This window comes from Lipotes vexillifer, unplaced genomic scaffold (assembly GCF_000442215.2).
Source record: "Lipotes vexillifer unplaced genomic scaffold, Lipotes_vexillifer_v1.1 scaffold2019, whole genome shotgun sequence".
Taxonomy (NCBI): domain Eukaryota; kingdom Metazoa; phylum Chordata; class Mammalia; order Artiodactyla; family Lipotidae; genus Lipotes; species Lipotes vexillifer.
Window position 1 is genome coordinate 89716 of NW_006795869.1, and position 13193 is coordinate 102908.

Below are 13193 nucleotides of genomic sequence, written 5' to 3' on the forward strand. Positions count from 1 at the left end.
GGGCGGGAGCAAAGCTGTCAAGAAGTTAGAATCATCAATGAACAGAAAATTGTTTCCAGGGCAGAAATTGAAGGCTAAAAGAACATTAAAAAGTTTGGTTACACTGCTGAAAATAACAAACGATGAGATAAGGTCTTGCTTAGGTATTTAAAAAATACTACAGGGCTTCCCTGGTGGTGCAGTGGTTGAGAATCTGCCTGCCAATGCAGGGGACACGGGTTCGAGCCCTGGTCTGGGAAGATCCCACATGCCGCGGAGAAACTGGGCCCGTGAGCCACAACTACTGAGCCTGCGCGTCTGGAGCCTGTGCTCCGCAACAAGAGAGGCCACGACAGTGAGAGGCCCGCGCACCGCGATGAAGAGTGGCCCCCGCTCGCCGCAACTAGTGAAAGCCCTCGCACAGAAACGAAGACCCAACACAGGCAAAAATTAATTAATTAATTTTAAAAAAAATACTACATACCAGGACTTCCCTGGTGGCGCATTGATTAAGAATCTGCCTGCCAATGCAGGGGACATGGGTTCAAGCCCTGGTCTGGGAAGATCTCACATGCTGCGGAGCAACTAAGCCCGTGCGCCACAACTACTGAGCCTGTGCTCTAGAGCCCGCAAACCACAACTACTGAAGCCCACATGCCTAGAGCCCATGCTCCGCAATGAGAAGCCACTGCAATGAGAAGCCCAAGCACTGGCAATGAAGAGTGGCTCCCGCTCGCCACAACTAGAGAGAAAAGCCCTTGCACAGCAATGAAGACCCAACGCCGCCAAAAAAAAAAGATACACACACACACACTACATACCAATTCACAGTGGGAATAAAATGCCGAGGCAAACCACTAAACTGCAGAAAACTCCACTGCAATCAACAGCAATACAAATGTACAGGATAAAAGAAGGATGGTGACAGAGCAGGGAGGAAAAGGGACCCAGTCAGTGTATGTTTGCAGTGGCACTCAGAATGCAGCCACCAGAAAGAAAATGACACCAGAGGCCAACACAGGGATGTATTCTGTGAACTTACAAATTAGCCAATTTGATTCCGATTGTCAACTAGTCTTTGTTGATATTCTAGAGTAGTATAAGTGGTCATTATCACAGCATTTTTAATAGCAGGTAGAAGTAATTCTCCGAGCTGAACTTCAGTTCAGAAGGTGATATATCTCTTAGAGGAAAAGGCAACTTTGCCCAGAATGCTAGGGCAACAGGGCAGGCCTGAGCACTGTGATCTTTGACTCCTAGATACGTATGTGTAACTAGGGGCTGCCAGAGGCACAGGTTTCTTTTCTTTCTTTCTTTTTTTGTATTTTGGCTGTGTCATGCCATGCAGCATGCGGGATGATTCCCTGACTAGGGATCAAACCCGGGCCTCTGCAATGAAAGCACCGAATCCTAACCACTAGGCCACCAGAAAACTCCCTCTGTTAGGTATCTTATTAGAATGAAGTGCAGACTAGTCCCATCAGATCACTTAAGGAAAAAAGTAGTAACTGTCTTTAAAAATGCTTATTTACTGGCAGGGGGAGGGAGGAGTGCTCTGAAGTTGCACTTAATTGTCATCACTAGGGTCATAATAAACCTCTAAATAAACAAAAAAGCTGGAAGAAGATGGAAATACAAAATTATTAGGTTATAACTGTCATTAGGTACCTGACAATATCTTTCAAATACTGCATCCCTCTGGGGAAATAACTGTAAGTGTCCCATCACAAGACAGCACGAAACCACAAGAATTAGGAGGTGAAGAAAGAAAAGGGCAAAATAGACAAGCTCTTCTAAAATAAAGGGTAAGATATGAAGGTGAAGAAGAAAAGCAAGAATTTATATGAAAAGACAGACCAGAAGTCAAGACCCCTGGATCTGGCCATAGAAAACCTCGGGCAAGCTACCTAACTAATAAGGCTATCTAAGCTATGGAACGGAGATAATGTACACCCAACCTATCTCATAAGGTTTCTTTGCAGTCCTAATAGGGTAGAATATGTTAAAGCACTTTGAAATTTGTAAAATACAACACAAATGTAAAGTAACAGTATTATTATTTAAGTCGTCCCTCACCTTCCAAAGAAAGAGCAAGTATATTGTAGCTTCAACTTAAAATAATTTTCTTCCCTGTCAGCTAACATCAGAGCTACTGGTCCTTCTGGACTCTTAAAAAAAAACTAGCAAAAGAGAAATCAATCCCCAATTTCTAGTCTTAGTTTTCTAAAGAGAATCTCTTTACATCTGTTTCATTTTTTTCTCTAATATTCAAGAGATCCAACTACTAGGCTCTTCTGTATTCTTACCTTTTGAAGCTGCAGGAGCGAAGTGCCAGGAAGGAGAAAGCATCAGATATTGGAAAGAAATGGAAAAAAGAAAAGGGATCACATATGGTTCTTTGTTATTGTACAAAGACAGTTGTTCAGCCACCTCACCTACTAAAGACTCTGCTCAGCTCTTATCAATTACATATGTAGGTCTAAAGACGGCGCCTTAAAGGCAGTGCCAGAATCCATTCAAGAGTATCATCAAAATGATACTCTCAGACCAGCCTGAGCTCTGTCACATAAACCTCATATCCCCACAAGTTACACTTGTGTAAAATACCTACATGCAAAAAAACTGGGGGGAAAAATGCATACATGCAACAGTTCTCTTTGCCAACTCCAGCATCCCCAGAATACAAAACCAGCTTATTTTCTTCTGAATAGGAACTCCCAGCTCTCTTCAACCCTCACCCAGGGAAGGGAAAGAAATGGGAGACCCCCTCAACAAATGTTCTAAGTCCTACACTGGCCCTTTGCATGAAAGAGGAAAGGACTCACTCTTGGTCTGGGCAGAAAAGGTAAGGGTAAGTTTGGCGAAAAGTTCATTGTTCTCAAATCGGTCCTCCTTCACCTTTGTCCAGAAGCAGTCTTGGGAAAGGTCCTCAGCGACAAACTGTGGATACAGGCAGGTGTTAAGAGTTACTAAACTGAGCTCTGTACTTTCCATCCTAGAAAACTGATTAAGATGCAAAAGAAGCAGCTGGCTGGGTATCGTCAACATCATACTAGAATAAGACTAACCTGAGACACAGAGAAGAGCTATGCTCTTTGTGGTGGGACCAGGAAACGATGATTCCAGGTTATATGTTTATTGGTGATTATTCAACAACTAGAATCAGTTATGCTGCTTATCCTCCTTCTAACCCCAAATCCTCTACTTTTAGAAGCATTAAGGCTTTATTTCACATCTTCCCTTGCTCTACATTACACTTTTCCCATCAGGGTAGTGAACTGTATCAAATTTGTTCATTTTATGAACAAATCCCTAAGCTCCTTTATTTTAACTTGGTTTCCAGAAGCAAAAGGCTGATGCAGAATCACAGCGCTCTCAAACACATACTGTGCCATGCAAACATATCCTGTGTAACTTATTTACCGGGGTGGGGGTGGGTGGGAGTGGTAGGGAGTTGTATCCATAAATCCATGACTTTTGGATCAGCAAAATTTATCAGTACCTTTGCAGATTGGTGAAATGACTATTATCAAACTGTGTGGTATCCCATGGCACTCATATCCTCAGAGAAAAGGGCAAAAACATTAACTTAAGGATAAGTTTAGGTTCTGTAGCAGAGTATAGGGCTCGAAGAACTCTCCCGAGTGATATCCAGCATATAGAATATGCCTATTATCTGCTGAATAAACATACACATGAGTGGAACTTGAAGACAGACAGATGTGAGCCATAAGAAAGAGAAGCCCAACCATGCACAAAACACAAAGTAGGAAACTGAAGTGGTCTCTTAAAATCTACTGATGAAGAGATGGACAGAAATTCTCACCTTGGACCAGTTTGGCCTCCGGAGCTGTACCTCTGGCTTGTAAAGTTTCTTTGGGGTTAATCCAAATGGCAGAACTGGGGCTGCAGGAACTCCAGAAGGGAGAGGTGGAGGAATACCAGGGCCTCCAGGAAATGGAGGGGGTGGAGGGATTCCACCAGGAAGAGGGGGAGGGGGAGGTAGCATTCCTGGTCCTCCAGGCAAGGGAGGAGGAGGTGGGGGGATGCCAACACCCCCAGGCAAAGGGGGAGGTGGGGGGATGCAGGCACCCCCAGGCAGAGGAGGGGGTGGGGGGATGCAGGCACCCCCAGGCAAAGGGGGAGGTGGGGGGATGCAGGCACCCCCAGGTGGAGGAGGGGATGGGGGGATGTAGACACCCCCAGGCAGAGGAGGAGGAGGAGGTGGTGGAGGAGGAATGGCCCCACCCCCAGGAAGAGGGGGTGCGGAGGCTGTGCTAACGTCTCCTGGTAAAGGGGGTGAGGGGGGACTGACAGGCCCAGAGTCACCAGGTAAAGGAGGGGCAGGGGGAAAAGTAGCACTGCTAGGAGGGGCTGCAGCAGTAACTGCAGTAGAAAGTGAAGCCACTTCTTTCTTGGCATCTTCCAGTTCCTTGGACAGCTTGGCAACCTACAGAAATAACACCAATGGGAGTACTTCTCACTCCACTTCAGGGACCACTGGGGCTGGAAAGGACCTAAGAAGTTACTTAACCCAAATTTCTCACTTTACACATGAAGGGAGTGAAAGGAGTCAGACAGTTGAAAGGCTCCACCTAAAGTCACATAGCTATTTAGTGACAGAGACAAAACTAGAATTCAGGTCTTCATGTTCCTAGTTCAGTATGCTTTGCATTAAAACGGCAACTTCAAAGTTTATGTTAAACTCTCCCTTTGATTAGAAAATGCAAAGATCGGGACTTCCCTGGTGGCGCAGTGGTTAAGAATCTGCCTGCCAACGCAGGGGACACGGGTTCAATCCCTGGTCCGGGAAGATCCCACATGCCGCGGAGCAACTAAGCCTGTGCACAACTACTGAGCCTGAGCTCTAGAGCCTGTGAGCCACAACTACTGAGCCTGCGTGCTGCAACTACGTAAGCCCGCGTGCCTAGAGCCTGTGCTCCGCAACAAGAGAAGCTACCGCAACGAGAAGCCTGCACACAGCAATAAAGAGTAGCCCCTGCTCACCGCAACTAGAGAAAGCCCACGCACAGCAACAAAGACCCAATGCAGCCAAAAATAAAATTAATTAATTTTTTAAAAAGGAAAGAAAATGCAAAGATCAAGTAGATCAAATATTCTAGGTAAGTAATTAACATATGTGCTATACAGGTAATTATATAACCACCTAGGTGATCAAGTTATCAAGTATCACAGATCATATAAATATCTATAACTGCAGAGACAGTGTGTGGGCATAAATCTGTCCAGAGATGACTAAAATAAGAGAAAAATAGCAAATATGAGAACAGTTTATTTAGTATTTACTCCTAAATTTATTAGAAGGCTATTATCTTTATTTCTGGGTAGTACTGTGACTCATTTATTCTTTGTGTTGTTCTGTATTTTCCAAATTTTCCATCTTATGTATTACTTACTTCCAAAACAAAACAGCTTATGATTTTAAAAATATGTGCCATCTAACTAGATTACCTATTAGTATCTGAACCCTCCCTGGGAGTAAGATGACAGAGTCCTGCTCCAACACAAGCTCACTCTGAGGCTGCTGATGGCAGTTACAGGTCACTCTGCCTTCCCTGTTCAGATATTACCTCTCCTGTGAGCTGAGACACTTCTGCTTCCAGGTTCTGTTTCTCTGTGGCAATTTTTTCCTTTTCAGAACCCAATGAATCCTTTTCTCCCTGAAGATCCTGGAGCTTCTGCTCAAAGTCACTTTCCATCTTTTTCATTTCCACCTGTAGCTCATGTCGGGCTGTTAACTCTGAGTCCAGCTAGAGGAGAAAGAAATCAGGCTCCCAGTAAGCTCTCCAACTCAGCAAAGGCCAGGTGTTAGTCCCCATAATTTACTGTTTTGTGCTAATCCTGGATCTGTTGAGCTCACTGACCCAAGGGATGCCTGGAAAAAAGGCCACCATGATTTCGACCTTAAAATCAAGGTTAAAGGAGGGGGAAGCCAGGGATTATTTCCATAGTCTATCTATACTTGGAGTTATTTTAAAAAACAGCAACAGCTAAGATTTTAAAGACATTTAACCAGGACAGCTAAGGTGCACAATCCCAGTATTCTCAAAAACCTATCAACAATAGGAGTCCTTGGGCTTCCCTGGTGGCGCAGTGGTTGAGAGTCCGCCTGCCAATGCAGGGGACACGGGTTCGTGCCCCGGTCCGGGAAGATCCCACATGCCACGGAGCGGCTGGGCCCGTGAGCCATGGCCGCTGAGCCTGCGCGTCCGGAGCCTGTGCTCCGCAACGGGAGAGGCCACAACAGTGAGAGGCCCACATACCGCAAAAATAATAATAAATAAAAACAAACAAACAAAAAAACAAAAACAATAGGAGTCCTTAATCCAAGAGAAAAAGACAATTCAGACATATTCCAGTTCCTCTTGTTCTATGGATAAAAGGCCTGAGTCGCCAAGCAAACCCAAGTGCTGTCAATGTTATATGAGAGTGTCACCTGTCTTTCCTCCTGCTCAGGGGCCCAAGAACTGTGCAAACTCACGACTGACTAGCTCCTCATGATCACATCCACACCACTTTCTCCACTGAGTAACCTACGGCAGAGAGGGTTCCCCTAGGAACTGCTACTGTGTGCTGAACACTGAATATATCACAGGTAACTGTTTCACATGTCAGAAAAATCAAAATCCTTAGATAAAGAAAGATATACTCCAATTATTTTTGATCTCTCATACATACCTTTTTTTCCAGCTCTGTAGCTTTGGATTCAGATTTCTCCACCTTTGTTTTATCAATCATTTGATCTAAAAAGAAGGCGAACAGTCAGGAAGTCAAGTTCCCAATTCTCGTATTCCCCTCTCACTGCCTAAGCCCTTCTACATAACCAAAGGGCAGTCTTTGTTCTTTTTGTTTATTTTTCTTATCCTTCTTAATGTTCTGTACTAGACAAAGAAATGGAACTTTCAGTTAAGTTCAACATATAATTTCTGAGTGCCTGTTATGCAGTAAGGCCACCATGCCAGGTGGCACAGAGAACGCCTACAAGTAATACGAATCTCTGGGACCAGCAGGAGTAGCAGACAATAGCTGAAGTCCCTTCAAAACGTGGGGTGGTGTATGAGACAGGATAAATTTTTAGAATTATGTAGAAATAAACTAAGGGCCTATATGTTCCTAGCACAGGTATTGGTTATATCACCTAAGAAAGGGTGAAAATGGAAATACCAGGGGCTAGAAATGTATCTTCTCTGAAATTTTCACTGAAAGAAAGATGCAAAATGAAAGACATAAGCAATGTTTTATGGAACCAGACAGACAAATATGCTTACCAATCAATCCCTCAATATCAATCTGGAGGTGCCGGCACTTGAAGTCAGGATCAGCCCCATTCTTGTGCAGAACTATCTGAGAAATACATTCTTCAATCAACTTATAGTACTGCGGTCTACAGAAGAAACAAAATAAGGTTATTAAAGGAAAACCAAAATATAATTTTGGTATTCAGGATCAAGAAAGGTAACTGCTTTGACAGCAGAAGGACCTGAGGATAAATGTTCTGGAAAAGACCTTTTCATAAAGTTAACAGAGTATTGCTGCCATGCTAAGAAATCCCCCTCTTCTACATCAGCTACCCCATCTACTTCAGATAGTCAAAACTTCTTGCCATCTGCCTCCGAGTGCAAATCCTTTTCCATCTAAAATTCGAGCTTGACCCTGCCTGTGATGGATATTCTACTATTGCTGAACCTCTACTCTACTGCTTGAATCTCAGGTTCCAACATGAATCAACTTTAAATGGCTGCCTTCCTTTGCTATCATCTTCACTCCACCCCACCACCCCATTCCAAAAGAGGGAGGCAGTTCACCTTGTACACTCTCATCGCTTCCAGAGAGATGCCTTTCAGTTGGATTAAAGGGACAACTGGCAACTCCCTTTATGTCTGAAACTAAAAATGAACTCTAATCCATGTCTTTGTCTTTTCCTTTTCTCTCTACAGACAATCTTTGAATTTAAGAAGTTTGCACTCTCCACTTAGGCTCAAATTCAAAACTTCCCACAGGTATACCATCTTACCTGGCCTCATAGTCATTTCGGACTAAGAGTAGGTGCTGCAGGATGGACAGGAAGTGTTGCTCTGCCTTTGAATCCTTCACTGTGTTTAAGAGAATCTGGAAGACTTCACTGAAGTCAGTGGAAAAGGAGAAGAGGCTAAGGAAAGCATATATTTAGAAACTATGCTTGACAGGTAGCTTGCCCAACTCTCGGGAGAAGTAGCAAGATGCCACTTCTATTCTAACAGCTGTTCCTCCTGTAAACCCTGCCCTAAACTTTAAGCTCTATAAACTTCCTTTGGCCAGGGGACCAGTGAGTCAGGGGGTACTATACACAGACATAGAAAACTCCTAGAACTTGGCTTGAAAATCGAGCAGTAGACAGACACAAAAAGGTAACTGCCTCAAAGTCACTTGTGGCAAGTATCAATAGGTAACCAAATTATTCCCCGTCAGTCTCGTGGAAACATACAAGAGAGAAAATTACAACCTCACTCCCTGACTTGTCTATGTTCTCCCAAAACCAGCTCTACATCTTAATAAGCTAAGCTATCATGTTCTAGGACGTCTATACTAATTTTGATGGCTGCTTCCATGTTGAGCAACCCTCAGATCGCCTTTCCCAACTTCTCTGGTCCACAGTGACGTAAATATATCCAATGGCAATCAAAAGGCACCTGCCTAATCTACAAAGAAGACAGGGCTAATGCCCTTGTGTAAGTCATCAACTCCACACCATTCCTTACAGGGATCTAGAACTGAATGCAACTGAATGTCTGGTGTCTTCAACCCAGTCAGTAAAAGGATATTCCATCTCCATTCGAATGTCATCCAGACGTCCCTTCAGGTCATAGGAATCCTCTTCTCCTTGTTCATCAAACACATTTAGTTGCACTCTCATATCATCATTTTCAATCTCTCGAAGGTCCTGTCAACAGCAAAAGTATAGGCCAGGGAACCCAAAAGTGTCCTTATGCTGGTTAAAAACCCAAACATTTCAACCTGTTTTTTTTTTTTAATTTTTTAAATTTTGGCCTGCCACATGGCTTGCGGGATCTCAGTTCCCCAACCAGGGATTGAACCTGGCCCATGGCAGTGAAAGTGCTGAATCCTAACCACTAGACCACCAGGGCACTCCCTCAACCTGGTTTTCAAACTGAAAACCAAAGTCTTCCCAGGGATGATGGGGTTATAAGAGCAGGAAGGAACCAGCCCAGCCTTTCTAATGGAGTGTTGCATCTCACCTGCAACACTTGATGCAGCCCCAAGCGCATCAGTTCGCTTCGGATGTGAACTCGGAAGTCAAGTTCTTCAGCTGGTGTGATGAGAGCATTGATCAGCTGTAGGCATCCCACCTAAAATAAGAAAATTCAGCAGCTGTGTCAATGTCAACTCCTAGAGATCAAGATTCCATTCTCTTTACATGCATTCTGAGGCCCCCAAATATAACCTAGAAGATTCAGTACAAAAACTACAAGAATGACTTCCTTATATATAGCAATACAACTTGGTTTAAACACAGGTCTGGAGAGTTCAGAGGTCTAAAGGATTCCAGAGATTCTATGGTATAATTTGTTCTAGGCCTTGATTTTTCTAGCTTGTAAATAAATACCATGACTTTCTTCCATCTCGTAATGAGGAAGACAGTTCTTTCTCTGCCTTCTTGGAGAGAAGGGTAATCATTTTCCCTTCAGAAAGAACTTTGAAATATATATCATTGGTAACCACTCCATGTGTTCTCTTAAAAGGTCAAGTGAACTTAAGTCTTTCTATCTTGAATTCTACTTTTGGGCCAAGTTTCATAGGTATACATGCCTTGAGAGCAATGGAGGTCCCACTTTTTAATCCATCCAGCAGTGGCTGAAAACGTTCCACCTCATCCATTTCAGCTCTTTCTGTCATCGCCTCCAAAACTCTTTCATTCCTGCCAGAAAGTAAGGAAAGGGAGAGAACTGGTTGGGTGCTCTGACACAGACAGGTACACAACAGGTATATTATACAGAGGTATAGATCAGTTATGAAACAGACATTATCAATGTTCTGGATTTCTCACATTATTCTTCTCATCACCTGGAGCAGAGGCCAGATCAACAGGAAACTAAGGACCATCTCTTCAGAAAAATGCACTCCCTAAAATCCGCCCCAGACTCCTACCTATATTTACCAAATTAAGATCCCTGTTCTATGGCATATAAATTGGTACAACTTTTGGAGGGGCATTTAACAGTACCAATTTTTTAATGCACATAACATGGGCTTACTTCTAGAAAATCTATCCAACATAAACACATAAATATGAAATAATATATGTACAAAGAATATATGCACAAGAATTGATAATAAAATTTTTTATCATCTGGAGCAGGGGTCAGAATGTGCTAAAACAAAATTCTACCTAAAAGTCTAGCAATGAAGGAATCATTAAATTATGGGACGTACAGAGTATGAAATGCTAAACAGCCACTAAAGATAATAAGATAGATCTAGAAGTACTGCCAGAGAAGAATGTCCAAGAGCTACTGTTAAATAAAAAGAAACAAGTTGTAAAGAATGGTGGTATGATTTAGCTTTTGTTAAACCAAACCCCTCCACAAAAATAAAAATCTATCCTATACATGAGATTGGTTTTATAGGCATAAGCCATCTTTCCTTAATTCTAAGAAACCATCTTTTGGAGTGGCAGGTGTGTTAGAATTTAGTAAATATTTGTCTGTGCTAGAAAATGATCTATGAGACTGTACCACACCATTAACAGTGGTTACCTCTGCAGAATAGGGTTTGCCAAAGGGATGATGTGGTTAAACTGTACTTCATATACTTCTATGTTGTTTGAATGTTTAAAATAATGGTATGTTACTTCTGAATTTTAAAAAAATGTAAAAAGAAACCCTTGTCCTAGACAATAAAGACATTAATGGAGATCTAGAAGATCCTGCTGTACCTTTGATAACCAGTGGTACATGCAGAACAGCTTCCATCTCTTAACAATCTTTCTTAAATATTAAGATACACAGTGTTCATGTGAAATATAGTCTTACCTAGCATTTAAGACTAAGTGGACACCCAAGCAACTTAATATTCCTCTAGACTAAGGAAGACGATTAAAAAAAATAGAGAAGAAAAATAATTCCAGTCACATACATGTCTTCTGGCTGTGGTAGGATACAAAGAGCAGAAAGCAGCTTAGCTGCATCAATCATCATGCTGGGAACAGCAGGATCCATGGCTCTGACCAGCAGCAGAATTCCTTCTTCTGTCTCCAACATGGTCTTGATTCCAAACTGGTAGGACAAAAAGAGAAAAGGGAGGCTTAAAGATGAGAGCATCTAACCAAGGACAAGTTTACGGGTTCTTATGGATTGAATGGTGCTCCTCCCAAAATTCGTATGTTTAAGTCCTAACCCCCATTACCTCAGAATGTAACCTTATTTGGAAATAGTGTCATTGGCAGGTGTAATTAGATTACCATGAGGTCAGACTAGAGTAGGGTGGGCCCTTAATCCCATATAATGGTTATCTTTATAAAAAGGGGAAATTTGGACACAGATGTGCACACAGGGAGAAGGCCATGTGAACACAAAAGCTGAGACTGGAGTGATGCATCTACAAGCCAAGGAATGTCAAAGATTGCCAGCAAGACACCAGAAGCTAGGAAAGAGGCATGGGACATACCCTCTCTCACAGCCTTCAGAAGGAACCAACCCTATCAACACCTTATCTTGGACGTATCGCCTCTAGAACTGTGAGATAAACGAACTTCTGTTGTTTAAGACACCCAGTTTGTAGTACTTTGTTATAGCAACCCAAGCAAACTAATATAGGGTAGAACACTTTTTCCAGTATAGCTAAACAGAAATAAGCATAGCAAAATAATTTTCTAGCAGACACAACAGAATTCTATGTCTTCCAAGAATAAAAACTTTGATTCTTATGTTTCTTTTCAATGCTCCCCCTAAGCCAGTGGAATAATTATAACAAAATTAAATAGTGAGGAAGACAGATTTGCACTCAGGAACAAATAACTGTAGGTTCCCTAAGTTTAAATACTAAACAGACAAAAAAAGAAAAAGAAAAAGAAAAAGAGAAAGAGAGAGAAAGAGAGAAAGAAAAAGAAAGGAAGGAAGGAAGGAAGAAAAGATTGTACAGTAGCAAAAGACTGGGGAAAAAACAACAACAAATAAGCAGAAAATAAAGTAAACCTTCCAAAAATAATAACTACAGGTCAGGAAATTTAAGAATTAGCAAAAAAAGTATAAACAGAAGAAGAAAATTAAGCCTATCCTCTGAAACAGACATTACAACTGAGGGAAAAGATCCATAAAAGTATGTGTATGTGGCGATCAAAAAGTTACGGTACTAAAAGGGAAAGCTAGAAGCCTTGAACCTCATATTCCTAGGTCCCTTTTTGAGTTTGCCAAGAGAAGAGAAAAAACAGCGGTCACGATGGGGGGTTGAATGAGAATGAGAAATATCTTACCTTGTTGTTCATAAAAGCTTTCAAGCAGCGGATGATCTCATGCTTGTTACGGCTATCGTAGTTTCTGCATTAGAAGACATAATCAGTGAAGTCCCTTCATTCTATACCCCTCCCCATTTGACTTTTCAATCTTGTAAACAAGGGTCTTAGGAACACTCCCAACTAGTAGCTAAGTAAATTCTAGCACATAGCACTCTACCCTAAAACACTGGCAAAAAGAGGTAGCTGAAGAAAGAACCATTGGTTAATCCTCTCATAAACCAAGAATTCAGTATTATATTAAAATTTTCCCTTTAACTCCCTGTAGGCTCCTAAGGGCTAAATTCTATCAGGATAACAGCCCACCTATTACTGCTTGCCTCACTGCATCAGAGGTTTCAAGTCTGTACGTTCAGGAGGTAGAGGTCCTGTGTTTTGTTTTGGAAAGATCCCAGGAAGTAGAGAAACCATTTTGGGTCAGGCTGGCTTCAAGGTAGCCTAACCTAAGACAGTGCAAGGTATCCCCAGAATTATTCCAATCCTGAAGACTATCATAAAGCTAGTCCCAAACTGATCAAGTGTATTATAAGACTTCCAAATGAGATATGACCCAGACCAGATCACAGGAGAGTTTCAGACTAAATCAGACCCTACTTCCAGACTGGATAAGAACCTGTGCTGGGAGACTCACAATCTTATGTGGTATATGTCTTGTGTTATTCACCGTGAAATTTAAGTTCCTCCT

The 13193-nt window shown here is 42.2% G+C and overlaps 1 protein-coding gene across 2 annotated transcripts in view; it reads right to left on the reverse strand.

Moving 5' to 3' along the window:
• The window catches only part of DIAPH1 (diaphanous related formin 1), a 94155-nt gene that overhangs the window by 49661 nt on the left and 31301 nt on the right, over nt 1-13193 (reverse strand). For both annotated transcript variants that reach the window (XM_007467936.1, XM_007467935.1), the window contains 12 exons: nt 12470-12533; nt 11134-11273; nt 9808-9916; nt 9237-9347; nt 8802-8920; nt 8015-8131; nt 7269-7384; nt 6679-6743; nt 5571-5750; nt 3806-4429; nt 2805-2919; nt 2286-2294 (listed from right to left, as the gene is read on the reverse strand). In XM_007467936.1, the coding sequence (XP_007467998.1) occupies nt 2286-2294; nt 2805-2919; nt 3806-4429; nt 5571-5750; nt 6679-6743; nt 7269-7384; nt 8015-8131; nt 8802-8920; nt 9237-9347; nt 9808-9916; nt 11134-11273; nt 12470-12533 (1769 nt within the window). The remainder of the gene's footprint in view (nt 1-2285; nt 2295-2804; nt 2920-3805; nt 4430-5570; nt 5751-6678; nt 6744-7268; nt 7385-8014; nt 8132-8801; nt 8921-9236; nt 9348-9807; nt 9917-11133; nt 11274-12469; nt 12534-13193) is intronic.